General features: G+C 36.3%; 1 protein-coding gene across 4 annotated transcripts in view; it reads right to left on the bottom strand.

The window, feature by feature from the left end:
• ORC2 (origin recognition complex subunit 2) overlaps positions 1-19,099 on the bottom strand; it is a 44,880-nt gene that overhangs the window by 23,512 nt on the left and 2,269 nt on the right. For 2 of the 4 annotated variants that reach the window (XR_015255434.1, XM_086719241.1), the window contains exons 2-7: positions 16,830-16,884; positions 15,775-15,878; positions 15,164-15,307; positions 6,301-6,390; positions 2,548-2,640; positions 2,093-2,124 (exon numbers count right to left, since the gene is read on the bottom strand). Coding sequence is in view for 3 of the 4 variants with exons in the window: in XM_086719241.1 (XP_086575367.1) it covers positions 2,093-2,124; positions 2,548-2,640; positions 6,301-6,390; positions 15,164-15,307; positions 15,775-15,871 (456 nt within the window). In the remaining variant the exon portion in view is untranslated. The other 2 variants (XM_086719242.1, XM_086719243.1) reach the window with 2 other exon arrangements.

The following is a 19,099-nucleotide window of genomic DNA, read 5'->3' on the forward strand; positions in this document are numbered from 1 at the left end:
TGATTTGGGAATACTAAGAACAGTATTATAATAAATGAACTGAGCCCAATGAGTATATAACATAAACTTTTTTGATCCAGATCCTTAAAAAATGTTTTTACATTTTGCCATCTTGATCCAGTACACATGTGCACAGTTATATAACTGAAATAAATTATAATGAAGTAATACTTACAAAATAGAAATTTTCAATTTTACAGTCTCTTACTTTTTAAACTGTAGGTCATGTCCTACTAAGCTCATCTCAAGACCGTGAGTTGAGACAGCCTGCCTCCATATAGCTTAATTATCAGGTCTGAGAACACCAATGTCAAAATAACCGTTTCAGAAAATTCTTGCTCAAAAAGGTAAGGCTATAACTTACTTCAGTGTTTGCTACAGAAATTTCTGCAAACTGATTTACCTAGACAATTTGGGTAACCTGTTCTCCAATCAAGATAATAGATTACTCAACAGGGCAAATAGCTTATCACATAATAGTTCATTCATCAAGATGCAGTTCAAGACCCTCTCCTTACTGCATCCACCAATCCTCAAATACATGTAATGAATTTTGTCTAATACAGATCAATTCCCCATCTTGATAGTCATGCCTTAAACCTTTTAAGCCCAGATCCTCAAGCACTATACATACTCTCTCCTGAACTCTCCCTTCTAAGACAGTGCATTAAATCTGTTACAGAGGTTGTCTCTCATTGTGGTAGGTTTTGTGATGGTTTCTTAGGGAAGTGACAAGATCCACTAATGTGCTGTGATCCATACCTTGAAAAAGAATGCATTAATATATCTAAATTCTTTTTTTTTCTTAATTTTTTTTAGCGTTTATTTATTATCAAGAGACAGAGACAGAGCATGAGTGTGGGAGGCGCAGAAAGAGGGGGAGATGCAGAATCCAAAGCAGGCTCCAGGGTCTGAGCTGTCAGCACAAAGCCCGATGCAGGGCTCGAACTGAAACTGTGAGACCATGGCCTGAGCCGAAGTTGGACGCTTAACCGACTGAGCCACCCAGATGCCTTAATATATCTGAATTCTTGACTGGATTAGGGGAATAGGTTTTATTCTTTTATAGTGATACAGTATACAAGATATAATACAGGAAAAAAGCATTGTTAAAGATAAAGGAGGCTCTGACATGTCTAATCTCACATCTAGACTTGCCTAAACAAGACATTCACATGTCACAGGCCATAACCATGGCCCTGAATGTCTACACTCACATTCTTACAAGGGGTTCCCAAACTTAGCCTATACATAAGTCCAGGCATGTCTAAATTTATAGGCACCCAGGCCTGGACACACTCCACACTCACATACTCACTGCCCTGGATTCATTCATGCCCATCTGGGTTTGCTCATATCCAGGCAGGCCACTTGAGAAGGCATAATGAAAAAACAAAATCACACAAACACAAGAGAGGATAAAAATTGTCATTTTTTTTCAGCTACCCTGGAAAGAGTTTACCAAAACCAACTTTGTTTTCAAATGCAAATTATGGGGGCTTCTGGGTGGCTCCGTTGGTTAAGTGTCCCATTTCAGCTCAGGTCATGATCTCACAGTCCATGAGTTCGAGCCCCATGTCAGGCTCTGTGTCTCCCTCTCTCTCTGCCCCTCCCCTGCTCATGCTCTGTCTCTCTCTGTCTCAAAAAAAAAATAAATAAATAAATAAATTATGAAAAAAAGTAAATTATGAAAGGATAAATAATCCACCTTATGAAAGGTGGATTTAATGGATCTTGCTATTAGTCCCTCAAGAAACAAGAGAACATTATGTATAAAAGCAGAACAAAACAAAACCCATAATATTTCCAGGCCAGCTCCACTAACTTGACATAGGGATAGTTCTGACATAGAAATAGCACAACAGTTGGGTCTAGAAGACCTGGCTTCATTTTCCAGCTTTCCTCCTTCCCAGTTAGACGAACTTAGACCAGTCACTTCACCTCTCTGAACCTCAGATTCTTCACCTAATGTAAGGTGTGTAATTGGCAAATACTGTGTATTATAAAGCGCTATATAATTTAAGAGATGAAGTGGATATTTTTCATGTCTTTGAAACACTAAGGTTTTTGCTTGTTTCAGTCAATTGCTTACCTTCACCTGAACTTTGTCTGAAGCAGAATGTCCTAAAAAATAAAACAAAAAGACATTACTTACCATGATACTTCACTTTTCATCATAGTCTAGTTTCATTCAACTGCCCCACAACTGTCCACAAACTGTAAGACTTCCAAATCCCTAAAACCTTATTTCAAATAGAATGTGGCAAAGCAAATCTTCCATGAACATTTGGGTAACTCAAGCAAATGATAATAGGATTTTAAGGGTGTTTCTAATTGGCCCTATCAATCAACTTCAATCAGCAGATATTTCCCCCTTTTACTGATAGCTAAATATGGGTATGTGAAGGCACAAATTGGGGGTATTAACTGCATTTGGTTGAATAAATTTTCAGAAAAGAAAATATATACAAACACACTTAGACAAGTAAAAAATATATAACTTGAAGCAACTATGAAAACTATCGAAGAACCAAGGTAAAATCTTACCCTTGCTACATTGAGGAATGTTTATCATAATTTCAGGATCATTCTTCAAATTAACTGAAACATTTTTTCTTGGTGTTTTTGCTAGTTCTGAAGCTGTAAACAGACAAAAGAAATGTAGAAAGCAATCTTTAACAGATGATTAAGGGATGGATTAAGATTAAGCAGATGAAGGGGGGAAATCACTTTATTTCACTTATATAAATTCTTAGGGGGGGGGGAAACCCTGCCTGCTACTATTACCAGGAATATAAATAAACCTATCTATATTAAGAGTACTGCCTCTTTTACCTTAAATCTTCTTTCAAATATCTATAGGTTGTCTAAATAAATAAATAAATAAATAAATAAATAAATAAATAAATAAGGCTTTGACCTTACTGCTTTCTAAACTGTCATTCTCTCTCCCTGTCCTTTCCATCAATAATTTTACACTCCTTCAATTTCTTTATCATATATACTTGAGGCATATCTTTGTCAGAGGGTAAGAAAGAATGGCCAGAAAATGGGATTTAAATCAAGTGGAAGCTGTGTATATTTAAAACTGTACTTTAAAAACTCTTAAATCTCCCATAACATGTGGTATATTTTGTGTCTAAAACTATAATACACGTGAATAATGTATAAAATATAGCATTGAGTGGATAACTGTTTCTGTAATGGAGCATCAGATTAAAAAGTTGGCTTCTAAACATAAAAGGCCATTTTATATGAAAAATATAATCTTTACCTTTAAAAATACTTTCTCGAGGCATCTGGGCGGCTCAGTCGGGTAAGCATCTGATTCTTGATTTCGGCTCAGGTCATGATCTCATGATTTGTGAGTTTGAGCCCCATGTTGGGCTCTGTGCTGACAGCACAGAGCCTGCTTGGGATTCTCTTCTCTTCCTCTGTCTCTGCCCCTCCCCTGCTTTCTCTCTCTCTCTCTCTCTCTCTCTCTCTCTCAAAATAAATAAACATATTAAAAAAGGTAGTACATTTGTGGGGACTGTCATATTTTGGATCAATTTCAAGTCTGGAGGATAAATTGTGTGAAACAAGTTAGAAAGAGCTTCAGTCAGTAAAGTGGCTTTAATTTACATGAATTCAACTATACTTTTTATTAAAAAAGAGGGATATAATTTGAATAGCATATATATTCAAAAATATACCTTTTTTCTCAGTGAACAATGTTCCAGTGTGTGTTAAGTTGGGAAATGTAAGTCTATTCCTTAGTTAGGCTCCATTCCACATGCCTCTCACACTACTGAGAAAGTAACTACAGTACAATATATTTTTTTTATTTTTTTAAAAAGGTTTTTAAAATTCATTTTGAGAGAGAATGAGTGAGGGAGGGGCAGAGAGAGAGGGAGACAGAGAATCCAAACAGGCTCCGTGCTGTCAGTGCAGAGCCTGATGTGGGGCTTGATCCCATGAACTGTGACATCATGACCTGAGCCGAAATCAAGAGTCAGAGGCTTAACCAACTGAGCCACCCAGGTGCCCCCATATTGGAAATTTTAAAACAAAATTTTAAAATCCTCTTTGCCTAATGATAGCTTCTCATTAGGCTATTATTTGATCCTATCAACCAATCTATTTTCAATTTCCCTAAAGTCATCTTTCTCCAAGCTGCTGAACTCCTTACTGTCCTCTCTACTTGGTATTTCTATCTTTGCTCTTTTGTTTGCATTTATTAACTCATCACAGATATGTATTTTACAAAGATTCCCAATCTAACTCCTAGTGTATTTCTAGACCTGTATCTTGGTTAGACCAATTATATTGAATCATTTATACATAATAACATGTGATTTTCTGGCAGGTTATAATTATTTTAAAAATACTAAGGCCTTCTACTTCATTGATACAATTAGATGTAAACACAATTAACAACAATAAATAAGTCAAAGAAACTTTTTTTTTTTTTTAATTTTAGGAACGTACAAGCAGGGGAGAGGCAGGAGGTGGGGGGAAGAGAGAGAGAGAGAGAGAGAGAGAGAGAGAGACAGAGAGAGAAAGAGAGAATCTTAAGCAGGCTCCACGTTCAGTTCAGAGCCCAGTGTAGGGCTTGATCCCATGACCCTGGGATCATGACCTGAGCTGAAATCAAGAGTTGGATGCTCAACCGAATCACCCAGGTGCCCAAAGATACACTTTAAAGAAAATCACAACTAAACACAAGTCCAAACTAAATACAGATTTTGGAAAGTATCATCAGTCTCAAATTATCCAGAAAGCCATCTTTTTGTGACTGTGAATTTCTTTGATTTGTGATGACAGAAATGCCTAATTTAACAGTACTGAAGTTTCTTGCAGCCCATACAATATAAGACATATATCATGGTTATTATGTGCATGTGGATTATCTACTTGAAGAACTTCTACTTGATTACTCCTCTGGGGCTCTTCTCTTCACTATTATTAGTTCTCTTTCTCCAATGTTCTTTGTCCTGTTTCATTGTTTTGGGGTTTCAGGTTAGTCTTGGTGTCTATCTGATCCTTTCTCTAATAATTACTTTAGCATTTCTTCTCTGGTTTCTCAAAGATCCTATAAAGAATGCAGTCATTTTTACAGACTGAAAAACTGTTAATTTCTTAATGTGCATTATGAACATTAAGAAACAGATCAATTCATGTCAATTATTGTATGTACCATGTTAGGTTCAGAATTAATAATGAATTTCATATTATACTTTTCAGAAAAGCTGAATACTGCAAATGATTAAATATTATAATGTTTAATATTCAGTAACACAGATGTTATAATTCTTATATATCCCTCATCAATGTAAACACTTAAGTGTTTCACTTGATCTTGAATGTTTACCTGGTTACTGGCCAGGATGATTGTATATATCGGTGTTCTGTAATTATAGATTATAAGCCCTATTATACAACTTGACATTTTACTGGATAATTATTGTTCCCTTGCTCTTGACTTCTTGCTGTTCCCAGACCTTCATATACTTATGGATCTAATTTTCAAACTACTTTCATGTTATTTCCTTTCCTCAAAGCTTTCAAAAATGACCCCTCATACCACAGGACCCAAATAAAGTGCAATCTGAATTTTTTAAAAGAATTGAATTGATAGTTTAATTTTAATGTTGTATGTAATTTATTTTAGTCTAGTTTTCTGAAAATTAGTAATCCATGTAAAATTAGTATAAGTGGTAACTTGAGTAAGAAAAATATTACAACAGCCCATTTGTAACAATTTTATACAGTTTTCTACAATACAAACATTTTTCTATATATAGTATAAAATTCTTAGTCATTAAATTCAGATTATCTGTGACTTAAGACGCTCATTTACTTAAAACTTTGTTCAGGACCTATGGCTAGATGTGGGAAGAAAAGAGACACAGGATTCCTACTGTGAGAAGCTTAAAATCTAGCTGAGAACAGAAGACATCTGAGCAGGAGCATCTGGGTGGCTCAGTGGGTTAAGCATCCAACTTCGGTTCAGGTCATGATCTCCAGTATGTGAGTTTGAGCTCCACGTCCGGCTCTGTGCTGACAGCTTCAAGCCTGAAGCCTGCTTCAGATTCTGTCTCTGTCTCTCTTTCTCTGCCCCGTCCCCACTTGCACTCTCTCTCTCTCAAAAGTAAACAAACATTACAAAGAAAAAACATCTGAGTATGAAAAATAATTGGTTTTACATATGCTTGAAAATATGATACAAAACGATATCCCTCATTCTTTTAGGGAATGCATTAGGATGATAACTGTGGGGAATGTAGTTAAATACACCTTCTTAGAAAAACAACATACCTAATTTAGCCATCTTTTCAGAGTGTTTTCTATTCTGAAAAGAATAAACTTTATTCCCACCATCTGCAGCAGAGCCATTTTTCAAAGATTCTGAAAGAGAAAAAGCAATATGCATTTTGGGAAAATAGGCAAAATTAACAGAAAAAATAAAATTTTAACTAAAAATTTAAGATCTGTACCCCTGTCTTGCATAAAGGTTTAACAATACATATTTATACATAAAATATTTAAAAATAGATGACAGACTATGTTTATATAAATCTGAAACACAGAAAACACATTATTCTTCACAAGTACACAAAAATAAACATATAAACACACACACACACACACACACGCACGCACGCACGCACGCACGCACGCCCCACCCCCCCTCCTCCCCAAACCCTCCAGACTAGAGGTATATGCATTCAATTCATGATACTGCTGCCCCTGAGGGAAAACAGAAGGGGCTCTATTAGTTGTTTTCTTCTTGAAGTAAACACTGCCAAGTACAATTCAGTTAATTGACACTGAGACAGGTAACAGTTGTTACATGGTGGAAGCTCTCTTACTATCAAGACTATGACCTAATTTTCATTCTTCAATCATCCCTTTTTTTAAATTTTTTTTTAATGTTTATTTATTTTTGAGACAGAGAGAGACAGAGCATGAACAGGGGAGGAGCAGAGAGAGAGGGAGACACAGAATCTGAAACAGGCTCCAGGCTCTGAGCTGTCAGCACAGAGACCGATGCAGGGCTTGAACTCACGGACCGTGAGATCATGACCTGAGCCAAAGTCAGACGCTTAACCGACCAAGCCACCCAGGAGCCCCATTCAATCATCCCTTTTAATAACAACAGCTACCTACAACATACCAGATACTCATCGCTAGTAGCCTACTCTCTGGCATAGTAATTCTCAAAGTGTGATGGGGGACTGGGGGCCAAAACTATTTCATAACAACACTAAGATATTATTCGATTTTTTCGCAATCAAGAGTAGATCATAGGTATTCCAGAGCCTACATGATGTGTGATGACAACACCATCCTGTGGGCTAATGGAATGTGTGAAGCAGATATGAAAATTCAGCTGTCTTCTATTAAGCCAGACATTAAAGAGATTTGCAAAAATGTAAAACAAGGACTTCTTCACTAATTTTCTTTTTGGAAATAGTTGTTTTTCAAATCTAAATATATGTAATTCAGGTTAACATCTAATGGATTTTATTATTGTTATTAAAAAACAGTGCCAGACTGTTCCGAAGTTGATGTTTACTATCCTTACTATTTAAGAGTCCCCACTGTCTATGCCCTAATACTTGGCATTATCTTAACTCCTTAATCTTTGCCAATTGAGTGGGTATAAAATGAATATGGGGACAGTTGTTTTAATTTCCCTTTCCCTAATTGCTAATGAGGTTGAACGTCTTTTCACGTTTGTTATTTCTAAAGAGGAAATATCTTTTTCTCTATCCTATGACTTGTCTTTTCACTTCTTTAGGATGTCATTTGATGAAGAGAAGTACTGAATACTTTTTCAAATAGACTTTATGTTTTAGAGCAGTTTTAGGTCTAGAGCCAACCTGAATACAAAGGTACAGAGATTTCCTATATACCTCCTGTCCTCACAAACGCACAGCCTCCCCCACTATCAACATCTCACCCCAGAGTGGTAGATTTGTTACAATCTTGAACCTACACTGACACTTCATTATCACCTCAAATCCACAGCTTATATTAAGGTTCATTCTTGATGTGGTACATTCTATAGACTTTGAAAGAAGTATGATGACATGTATCCACCACTGTAATATAATATACAGAATAGTTTCAATGCCCTAAAAATCCTCTGTATTCAACCAATTCAGACCTCCCATCCTCTAACCACTGGCAAGCAGTGATCTCTTCACTGTCTCCACAGTCTTGCCTTTCCCATAATGTCACACAGTTGGAATCATAGCTATTGGCTTCTTTTCAGATTGGCTTCTTTCACTCAGTAATATGCATTTAAGGTTCCTCCACATCTTTTCATGCCTTGGTATGTTTTTTTTTTTAAATGCTGAATAATATTCCACTGTATGGATATATCAATTTATTCTTGGTTAACTTTTTGGTTGTTTCCAAGCCACGGCAGTTATGAACAAAGCTTCTGTAAACATCTGTGTGCAGAGTGTGTGTGTGTGTGTGTGCGTGCATGCATGCGCATAGGTTTCTGAATGGATATAAGTTTTCAACTCATATGAGTAAATACAAAGAAGGACAATTGCTAGATCATATTGTAAGAATATGTTTAATTTGTAAGAAACTGCCAAACTGTCATTCAAAGAGCAGTACCATTGTGTAATAAATGAGAACTCCTCTTGTTCCACAGCTTTGCTAGCATTTGGTGCTGTCAGTGTTTTGAATTTTGGCCATTCTAATAGGTGTGTAAGTGGCAATCTCATCGTTGTTTAAATCTGCAATTTTTAAATGACATATAATGTTGAGTATATTTTGAGTTGAATAAATACAAATCACTAGTTGCCATCTGTATATCTTCTTAGGTGAGACGTCCTGTTCAGAGCCTCTGCTCATTTTTAAATCAGGCTATCCATTTTCTCACTGTTGAGTTTTAAGAGCTCTTTGTGTATTCTGGGTAACACTTCTTCAACAGATGTCTTTTGCAAATATTTTCTCCTAATCTGTGGTTTGTCTTCCTGAGAAGTGCTGAATTTTAATAAGGTGAATGTGTCAACCTTTTTTAATTACATTAAAAGAAATTCATCTATAATCAAGTCAAAACCATATTCTTATATTTTCTTGTAAAAGCATTTACAATTTGCTTTTCATACGTAAATCTTAAATTAACTTGTTTAAGATGGGAGGTAGAGATCAAATTCTTTTTTTCATTATGATACCCCATTGTCCCAACACTGTTTACTGACCAGTTCATCCTTAGCAGAGTGATCTGCAATGCTGCCTCTCTCTTATATCTAATTTTCACATACATTTAAGTCTGTTTATGGCAAACCTGTACTTATGTACCTTAAGTGTCTGGCGCAGAGACAAAATATGAATTTAAAGATACTGAGTAGTTTCTATGTAAACTAAATTAAATGCTTTAGAAATATTTGATTAAAGTTATTAGTAAGCGCAGTTAGTTTCAAATCAGATATGGGTGAGAAATCATAAAAGATTTAAGAAAAAATTTGAAAAAACACAAAAGCACACTACACTGATACTGCATCAAAAGTGTCTTTAAATGTACAATCTAATGGAGGGAAATGAAACCTGAAATCCCAAATGGTGCATTATGGATATGCTGTCTAAAAAAACCCAACACCAAAATCAAAAGGTGATGCTGTTCTTCAACCAGCTGACTTCTAGCAAACTTCTACTGAAAGAAAAGACTCTGGTGGGTATGTGTTTGTGTATATGTGTGTGTATATGTGTGTATATATATGCTTATATATAAAACAAAATGTTTAGAGTATTTTTATGATTTTCTGGTTCTGATATTTTGATTGACTAACAATGATTCTAATCATATTGTCCAAGAAGGTTTTTACTATATATAGAATTTTTCTTTTTTTAAAGGACACTATTTTCTTAATGTTTATTTATTTTTGAGAGACAGAGAGAGAGAGAGAGAGAGCATGCTTATGTGAAGAGAGCGTGAGTGGGGGAGGCGCAGAGAGAGGGGGACAGAAGATCTGAGCAGGCTTGGCGCTGACAACAGCAAGCCTGACACAGGGCTTGAAACCATGAACCACAAGAGTGCGACCTGAGCTCAAGTTGGTGACTCAACTGACTGAATCACCCAAGTCTCCCACATATAAAACTTTTTAATAAGTTTTAAATGACTCAAAATGCACAAAACTGAAAAAACTATGAATATACAAATCACAAAAGAAATTAAAGTGGGTAATAAATGTAACAAAAAATACTTAATTCTGATGAGGGATCCTAATACTAGTTGATACAATCCTTCTAGAAAGCAATTTGGCAACATGTATGCTTTATAAAGTTCATACACTTTCACCAGTAATTCTACTTCTAGGACTCTCTTATGAAGAAATAAGAGATCTAAACAAAGATTTATGTCCCAGGGTAATCACTACTGTATTAGTTAAAATAAAAAGTTAGAAACAATCCAAAAGTCTAATAAAGGCCAACTATGTTGTTTATATATCAGAATGCAATGTTATTTCTGTAATACACCATTTCACACCCATTAGGATGGCTATTAAAAAAGAAAAACAGGGGCGCCTGGGTGGCTTAGTCAGTTAAGTGTGCGACTTTGGCTCAGGTCATGATCTTGTAGTTCGTGGATTTGAGCCCTGCATTGGGCTCTGTGCTGATAGCTCGGAGCCTGGGGCCTGCTTTGGATTCTGTGTCTCCCTCTCTCTGCCTCTCCCCTGCTCACGCTCTCTTTCTCTCTCTCAAAAATAAATAAACATTAAAAAACAATTTAAAAAGAAAAACAAGTGTTGGTATGCATACAGAGAAACTAGAACACTTGTGTTGTGTCCTGTTAGTAGAAAAGTAAATTGGTGTAGCTGCTGTGGAAAATAGTATGGAGATTCTTCAAAAAATTAAAAATAGAATTACCATATGATCCAGCAATTCCACTTCTGGGAATATATCCAAAAGAATTCAAATCAGGGCCTCAAAAAGATATTTGTACACCCATGTTCATAGCAGCATTATTCACAGTAGCCAAAAGGTCGAAGCCACCCAAAAGTCCATTGACAGACGAATGGAAAAACAAAATATGGTATATGCATACAATGCAATATTATTCAGCCTCAAAAAGGATGAAAATTCTGACACTACAACATGGATGAACCTTGAGAACATTATGCTAAGTGAAATAAGCCAGTTACACACGCAAAAATACTGTATGATTCCACTTAACATGAGGTACCTGGAGTAGTCAAATTCATAGAAAGTACAATGGTGGTTGTCAGGGGCTATAAGGAGAAGGGACTAGGGAGTTGTTTAATGGGTAGAATTTCAGTTTTGTAAAATGCAAAGAGTTCTGGAGATTGACTGCAAAACAATGTGAATGTACTTAATACTAAACTATACACTTTAAGATCATAAATTTTATACTACGTGTATTTTACCACAATTTTTATTTTTTTCTCACATTTCTAAAAAGAGGTTTTCCAAGAATTTTCTAGTAGTCAACTAACAAAGAATCAATTATAGAGTTACACTGTTGCTAAGACTAAAAAACAAACCAATTGTTCAGGAGAAGCATCAATAAGACAAATTGCTCTTGAGGACACCTAATTGCTTTGAGAGATCTTTGGGAAAAATCTTCTATTTAAGGCTGAGATCACCTAGCACCTCTATGCAGTGACTATTCTACAGACTAGATGTGATTAACAGGCTAAGAATGATGCCAGGTATGTCAAGATGTGTGCTTTTTATAAGAAGCAGTTTACACTTTGATAGTAAGTAAAGGGATTAATAAAATATTTAGAGGTCATTGTTGAAAGGTTGTTTTCTTTAACTATTCATAAGGATTCTTTGCCAAATGTCCTTCTATATTTTAAAAATAATGCATATGGGGGCACCTGGGTGACACAGTCAGTCAAGCATTGGACTTTTTTTTTTTTAATGTTTATTTTTGAGAGAGAGAGAGAGAGAGAGAGACAAAGACAGAATCTGAAGCAGGCTCCAGGCTCTGAGCTGTCAGCACAGAGCCTGATGAGGGGCTTGAACTCATGAACTAGGAGATCATGAACTGAGCTGAAGTCGGATGCTTAACCAACTGAGCCACCCAGGCACCCCAAGCATTCGACTCTTGATCTAGGCTCAGGTCATGATCTCATGGTTGGTGGGTTCAAGTCCCGCATCGGGCTCTGCACTGATGGTGTGGAGCCTACTTGGGATTGTCTCTCCTCTCTGCCCCTCCACTGCTTGTGCTCTCTCTCTCTCTCAAAATAAATAAATTAACTTAAAAAAAATGCACATTTGTTTTCTATTATAATAAAAGATTAGAAAGAAGCTTATTGTTCATTATCTCAAAGGAGGCTAAAGAAGACTGTAATAGATGTCACCATTTCCGCTCTGAAGAAAACATTAAAAAACTCTCCTTCCTAGGGGCGCCTGGACGGCTCAGTTGGTTAAGCGTCTGACTTTGGCTCAGGTCATGATCTCGTGGTCTGTGAGTTTGAGCCCCGCATCGGGCTCTGTGCTGACAGCTCAGAGCCTGGAGCCTGTTTCAGATTCTGTGTCTCCCACTCTCTCTGACCCTCCCCCGTTCATGTTCTGTCTCTCTGTTTCAAAAATAAATAACTGTTGGGGCACCTGGGTGGCGCAGTCGGTTAAGCGTCCGACTTCAGCCAGGTCACGATCTCGCGGTCCGTGAGTTCGAGCCCCGCGTCGGGCTCTGGGCTGATGGCTCAGAGCCTGGAGCCTGTTTCCGATTCTGTGTCTCCCTCTCTCTCTGCCCCTCCCCCGTTCATGCTCTGTCTCTCTCTGTCCCAAAAATAAATAAACGTTGAAAAAAAAAATAAATTAAAAAAATAAATAAATAACTGTTAAAAAAAAAAATTAAAAAAAAAAAAAAAAAAACAAAAAACTCTCCTTCCTATACCATAACTGGAACACCATTCTCCCCAATACACATTTTGGCAAAGAAGAAAAAAATCAAAACAGAAAGAGTCACGTCTGTGAGACTTAATCGTTAAGTTACAGACTTGTCTATTGTACATGCCCACAGCCTAATGAAAAGTTCCATTTCCTGGACACAGAGACCGTCAACACAAGCTTATGTGTGTGCATGCACATACAGACAGAAAATACACAGCCAACTGTTAACAGTTCCAGGTTCTCTAAAGCATGCATTCTCAACAGGAATATATTGCTCCAGATGGATTAAAACTTGGCTCTCGGTGGGAAGAAGAATGTGAAAATGTGAAAAACATCTTAGATATTACAATGGTCTGTGGTCCTCCAAAGAGCCACAGATATGCAAACAGATATATAAACAGATATATATCATATATATAGTATCAAAAATTCATGGGTGGGGGCAATTAGGAGAAAATGTCTAAAAGAAGGCTCTTTGGGGGATGATAGTAAAAAATAGGCTGAGAAACACTGCTCTAAGGCAAAGATTCCCATTAAGTGTGCAAAATTAAAGGCATAGGTTATAGGTAGGCTGAGTAATGATCCTCTCAGGCCTCTGTGGATGCCAGTCAGGGCTTGCAGAAAGAGCAGGAATAAGGGTTAGAAGCCCGAGGGCATTTGTCCTGGTCTGGGGCATTCTCCTCCATTTATTCCAGTGTGCTTCCAAATATCATTTGCTGTGAGTGCTATTAAGTGAAAAAGCTTGGAAGCACCGAGTTTCTACTACAAATATGTATTTTTTTTTAAGATTTTATTTATTTTTTTAATGTAATTTCTACACTCAACGTAGGGCTCAAACTTACAACCCCAAGATCAAGAGTCACAGCCAGGTGCCCCACAAATATGTATTACTTTTACAACAAGAAATAAAACAAAAACACTTTCAATCTCTTCTTAGGTCTAGCGTAATAGGAGTCAAGAATTCAAAGTTCTATTCAGAACATGCCCTAAAAATGTCAACTATCCCATTGGGGAAACTTTTAAAAGAATCTACTCTGTCCACTTAGTCTATTGAGGAACAACGGTCATTTTTTGTATCATGCCATTTAAAAGTGGGAACTAAACCAGAGGTGTTATTACTCAAGAAGTGACAAAAAGGTCAGGAGTAGTGATGATGACCATTTATAAGCCAAGTATGAGGGAGTAAAAAACACATACATGAGAGAGACAAGTGGCATACAAAGAGAACAGATGCACAGAGATGACATGAGGGAGACTGGGAGATCCATGAAAGCAAAGTCCCTAGGTTTTTAATGTTGTCTCAGTTCCAATGCCCCTAGTGTCCAACAATACTGATTTTGTTCCTTAGTCTTTATTTACTAAGCCAACTTAAGTAGATCTGTGTTCCTTGAGCCCTAACTATAAGATAATAAGCCTAGAATTTTTTAAATATAATCTGGCAGGAATCTGGTTTAGATGTAAAAAACAAAAAACAAAAAGCAAAAAAAACCCAGAACATCAGCATGCCTACATTCAAACATTACTTCTTGGAATGTCCCTTCTATTTCTATAAAGACGACCAAATTGGGCACTTGGGTGGTTCAGTCAGTTAAGTGTCCCACTTCAGCTCAGGTCATGATCTCATGGTCTGTGAGTATGAGCCCCACATCAGGCTCTGTGCTGAGAGCTTGGAGCCTGGAGCCTGTTTTGGATTCTGTGTCTCCCTCTCTCTCTGCCCTCCCCCACTTGTGCTCTGTCTCTCTCTCTCAAAAATAAACAAACATTAAAAAAAAAAAAAAAAGACCAAAGTAATAATGAAGTGACTTGCTTTATGAAATTATTTCAAATTAATTAAAAATATATAGGTATCTTAAAAAATAACTTTAGATTGGTCTGTAGAATTTTTCTAAAAATAATTAAATGCAGGACTGGTTGCTTGTGGGGGAAAAAAACTGAAGAAAAAAATGTAATGGAAACTCAGTGCTTCCAACTTTTCCAACTGTACATAAAAAACTGAAGCAAGTGCTTTTCTGATGAGAAATAAAATAATATAGCATGCGTGACGAAAAGAGTTCTGGAGATGGATGGTGGTGATAGTAGCACAACGTTATGAATGCATTTAATACAACTGAGCTATACGCTTAAAAATGTTACAGATGGTAAAGTTTATATTATATGTAGTTTACAATTAGAAAATAATAATATGGTACACCACTGCCTAACCTACCAGACTATTTTTATGTATCCTGCAAAGCAATTTTAGCTACTAGCAGAAATTTGAGTGTACATTCCCTTTCCCCAGTCCCCAAAATACCTTGAATATCTTGTCCTAAAACTTCCACATAGTTCTGATCTTTTAAGACTTCCTGGTCATCTTCTTCCAAATCATATTCTGGCTTCTTTATTATTTTTTTTGTGTTGACCAAAAGCTGAGCTCGCTCCTTTTTTAATTTAGCTCCTAAAAGAACATCCAAAGAATTAGAACATGACAGATATAAATTCTTTCTAAATATTACATTTAAATAAGTAAACTGTACTACTTATATTGTCATTATTTAAAATCTGGAAGAAAATTCACTGTTTTCTCTTTGATGAAAGTATATAGCACTCTTCACTACAGTTTATATAATTTTAAAAAAAATCCTGAAAGTGTATTATTTTGGGGGGGTCAAAATAACTACACATTTTAATTACAATGGGTAGTTATCATTTATCCCTATTATTAAGCATTTCATATCAGATAAAGCTTTATTATTTTTAATTGTCAAAAGTTTGGAGTAAACTAAAAAAGTGGTTTTTATTTAGTCTTACTAGATCAAATACTTTGTGCTATATATTCAAAATAGAAGGTTAAAATATTTTAAAAAGTGAAATAATCCATAACCATCACATAAGCATCTCTTCAATTGTATAATCACTCTGTACCTCCTTCTCTATCAAGAATGTGATTAAGAACATCATCATCTCCCACAAATTGAACCTCCAGCATCTTGTCTTCTTTTAATTCCAGTTTACTCATCATTGCCAACCTAAACAAAAGCAATAAAGCACTACAAAGTGATGAAAAATTCATTATCAACAGCCAAATAAACATTCACATAACAAACACACGTATTTGTACAAAACACTTAAAGTCTCAAGTATGAAAAATATATTATACATGATTGTATTAATACTGTTTTTTTGATAATAGGTAACTCAGTTCTTTATCTGAAAAATGGAAAAGACAAGAAGAGGCAACTGACAGTTGGAAAAAAAACAAATTCAATCCAAACGAGGCAACTAAAGTATAATAACAGGGAACCAATTCTTCCTGTAAAGAAAGCTCTAACCAATCTACAGAATGATAACATTATCAGAAAAGGGGTGGTTAATACATGACAGTTTAGAAAAGGGACAGCCAAGCAAAGAATAATGGTTTGGTAGATTTTAGAATCTATTCATTGGAGATAAATAGTCCACTGGCGAAAGTCTATGTACTTCACTGGTATACCAAACCTGGATCAAACAATCCTCAAGCACCTCCCTGTAGTATTATTGCATGCTTACCAAACTTTACAATTATGAACGTGGCTTTCTGGGTATCATGGCAACTAAACAGTAAACATGAATCTTTCTAATACTTTATAGTCACTTCTTCACTGATCAAACTTCAGAGTTTGGCAAGCAAAACCTTGATCAACTCTGCCTACTTTGAAAAAACTTAATTTCAGAACTTATAATACTAATGGCCTGAAACCAACTGTGATTCTAACCAGCTGCTAGCTCATTGGTTTACCCAAAAAGTGAATTTTTTTTCTCTCCTCCTTCTTCTATAAATCCTATTTTTGTCTTTTCTCCTAATAAGAGGCTGACTACATCACTCATGAGTCAGTTACTTGCGTGAAGATAACTTACTAAATGCTGCGAAATTTTCTTCTGCACACTTAAATGACTTGTCTCTATTTTCTTTTTTTTGACTTGTCTCTATTTTCATTTACCTTTAAAGGTATTACACATTCTGCAGCTGGAAAATTCAGGTAGAGTCCCCTGCAAGTGGAAAAAAAAAGAACTTGGTCAAGGTCAGCTAATAGGAAATAAAAGAAACAAACAAGTTCATGAGTTTTAACAAACAAGATGAATACATAAATACAGTTCTTACAAAGTCAAACGTTATTATGAAGGCATAGGAAAGGGCAAAACAGCCATCAGTATTTTGGCCAGGAAGTACTAGATGAGAAGATCTGGACCACGGGGGCAGGTGGCTGGAGAGACGAGGCCAAAATTTGAGCACTTACTATATGCTGGACACAGTTTTGAATAATCTATACATATTCTCATTTAACACTCACCAACTCTATTAGGTTTTTGTGTATAAAGATAATACTTCATCTATAATTTATATGACCACTGCCAGCAGACCATATCGTTTTGGGCCATTTTTCTAGTCATGATACTGCTTTCTACCATGGGGAATTTGGACATATTACAGAAAAAGTTTAATGCATCTACATGACATATTAAAAAAAATTTTTTTTAAAGGTTTATTCATTTTTCAGAGACAGAGACAAAGCGTGAGTGGGGGACGGGGAGAGAGACATAGAATCTGAAGCAGGCTCCAGGCTCTGAGCTGTCAGCACAGAGCCCGACTCAGGGCTTGAACTCACAGACCACAAAATCATGACCTGAGCCGAAGTGGGATGCTTAACCGACTGAGCCACCCAGGTGCCCCCATCTACATGACATTTGTATATAATAAACAAACTTATGATTTCTTTGTATATGTATAAAATAAAGTTTTTCTGAGGGGCTGTTTGTCGGGCACTCTATTAGGTACTTTCATGTATAGTAGACCATTAAATCCTTTTACTCATCCAAATTCATGCAACTAGAAAGTGTCTTAAGGGCTAAAACCCAAGTTTGATTCCAAAGTCCTTGATCATGCTACTACACACTTTTCCTGCCATTAAATACAAATCTGTTATCCTGAATGCTTGTTCTGACCTCTGGAAACTATTCATCATATATCTAATCATTTTCCCATCTGGCAGTTCAAACATCCAAAGATTTCTACAGTTCCTCCAGGTTTCCAGTTCATTAAGTTAAACACCCCTAGTTCTATTGAGCATACATGTTTTTATTTTTTATTTTATTTTATTTTTTTAAAATTTTTTTTTTCAACGTTTATTTATTTTTGGGACAGAGAGAGACAGAGCATGAACGGGGGAGGGGCAGAGAGAGAGGGAGACACAGAATCGGAAACAGGCTCCAGGCTCTGAGCCATCAGCCCAGAGCCCGACGCGGGGCTCGAACTCCCGGACCGCGAGATCGTGACCTGGCTGAAGTCGGACGCTTAACTGACTGCGCCACCCAGGCGCCCCGAGCATACATGTTTTTAATCTCTTTTTTAAAATGTTTGTTTAATTTTAAGAGACAACGGGAGTGGGTGCACAAGCGTAGAGGAGGGGCAGAGAGACAGAGGATCCATAGCAGGCTCTGTGCTGTCAGCACAGAACCTGACATGGAGCTTGAACTCATGAACCGTGAGAACCATGAGACCATGACCTGAGCCGAAGTCAGACGCTTAACCGAATGAGCCACCCGGACGCCCCTATCAAGCATATTTTTAGGAGCATGGCCAGATTCAGTCTAATGTATATTGTTTTAAAATATAAACAGCTATGTTTAAACATAATATAAACAGCTGTTTAAAATATAAACAGCTATGTTCTACAAAGGATTTGAAGTACTGACAATAAGCAAATGCAAGAAAACAAACGACAAACTGTAATAGTAATAGGAGTCTGGATCCAGGAAAATACAAAGAAAGCAGAAAATACATCATACAAAGAACAGTGGCTCAGAGCTAACTGGCAGCCAAAGTGAAAAAGGAATAAAGGTCAGTTGCATAATTCTCATTCACAAAAGTTTAGTAGTTCCTTTGGGGAAAGATTTTCAAGGAAAATTTAAAAACAAAAATTTTAGACAACTGAATATCATCTTTCGCAATTTCCCTATGGTATTTTACATAAGAATTGCCTGGACAGAGGCATCCTAACTTAATATTGTTTGTGGCTGAAAGCATTTCCTTTTCTAGATTTTAAGCCATCTTATTACACAGTACTGAATCACCAAACTGAAGAAACTTCTATAAAGACTTTGAAAGAAATCTTTCCTTCTTTTTCCAAAGATTTCTGAAAACAACAAAACAACAAACAAACAAAATCCACTACTTGACAACCACACAATAAAATGCAAATTTTTAGTGACC

Source organism: Puma concolor, chromosome C1 (assembly GCF_028749965.1).
Source record: "Puma concolor isolate L17-30 chromosome C1, mPumCon1.1.hap2, whole genome shotgun sequence".
NCBI lineage: Eukaryota > Metazoa > Chordata > Mammalia > Carnivora > Felidae > Puma > Puma concolor.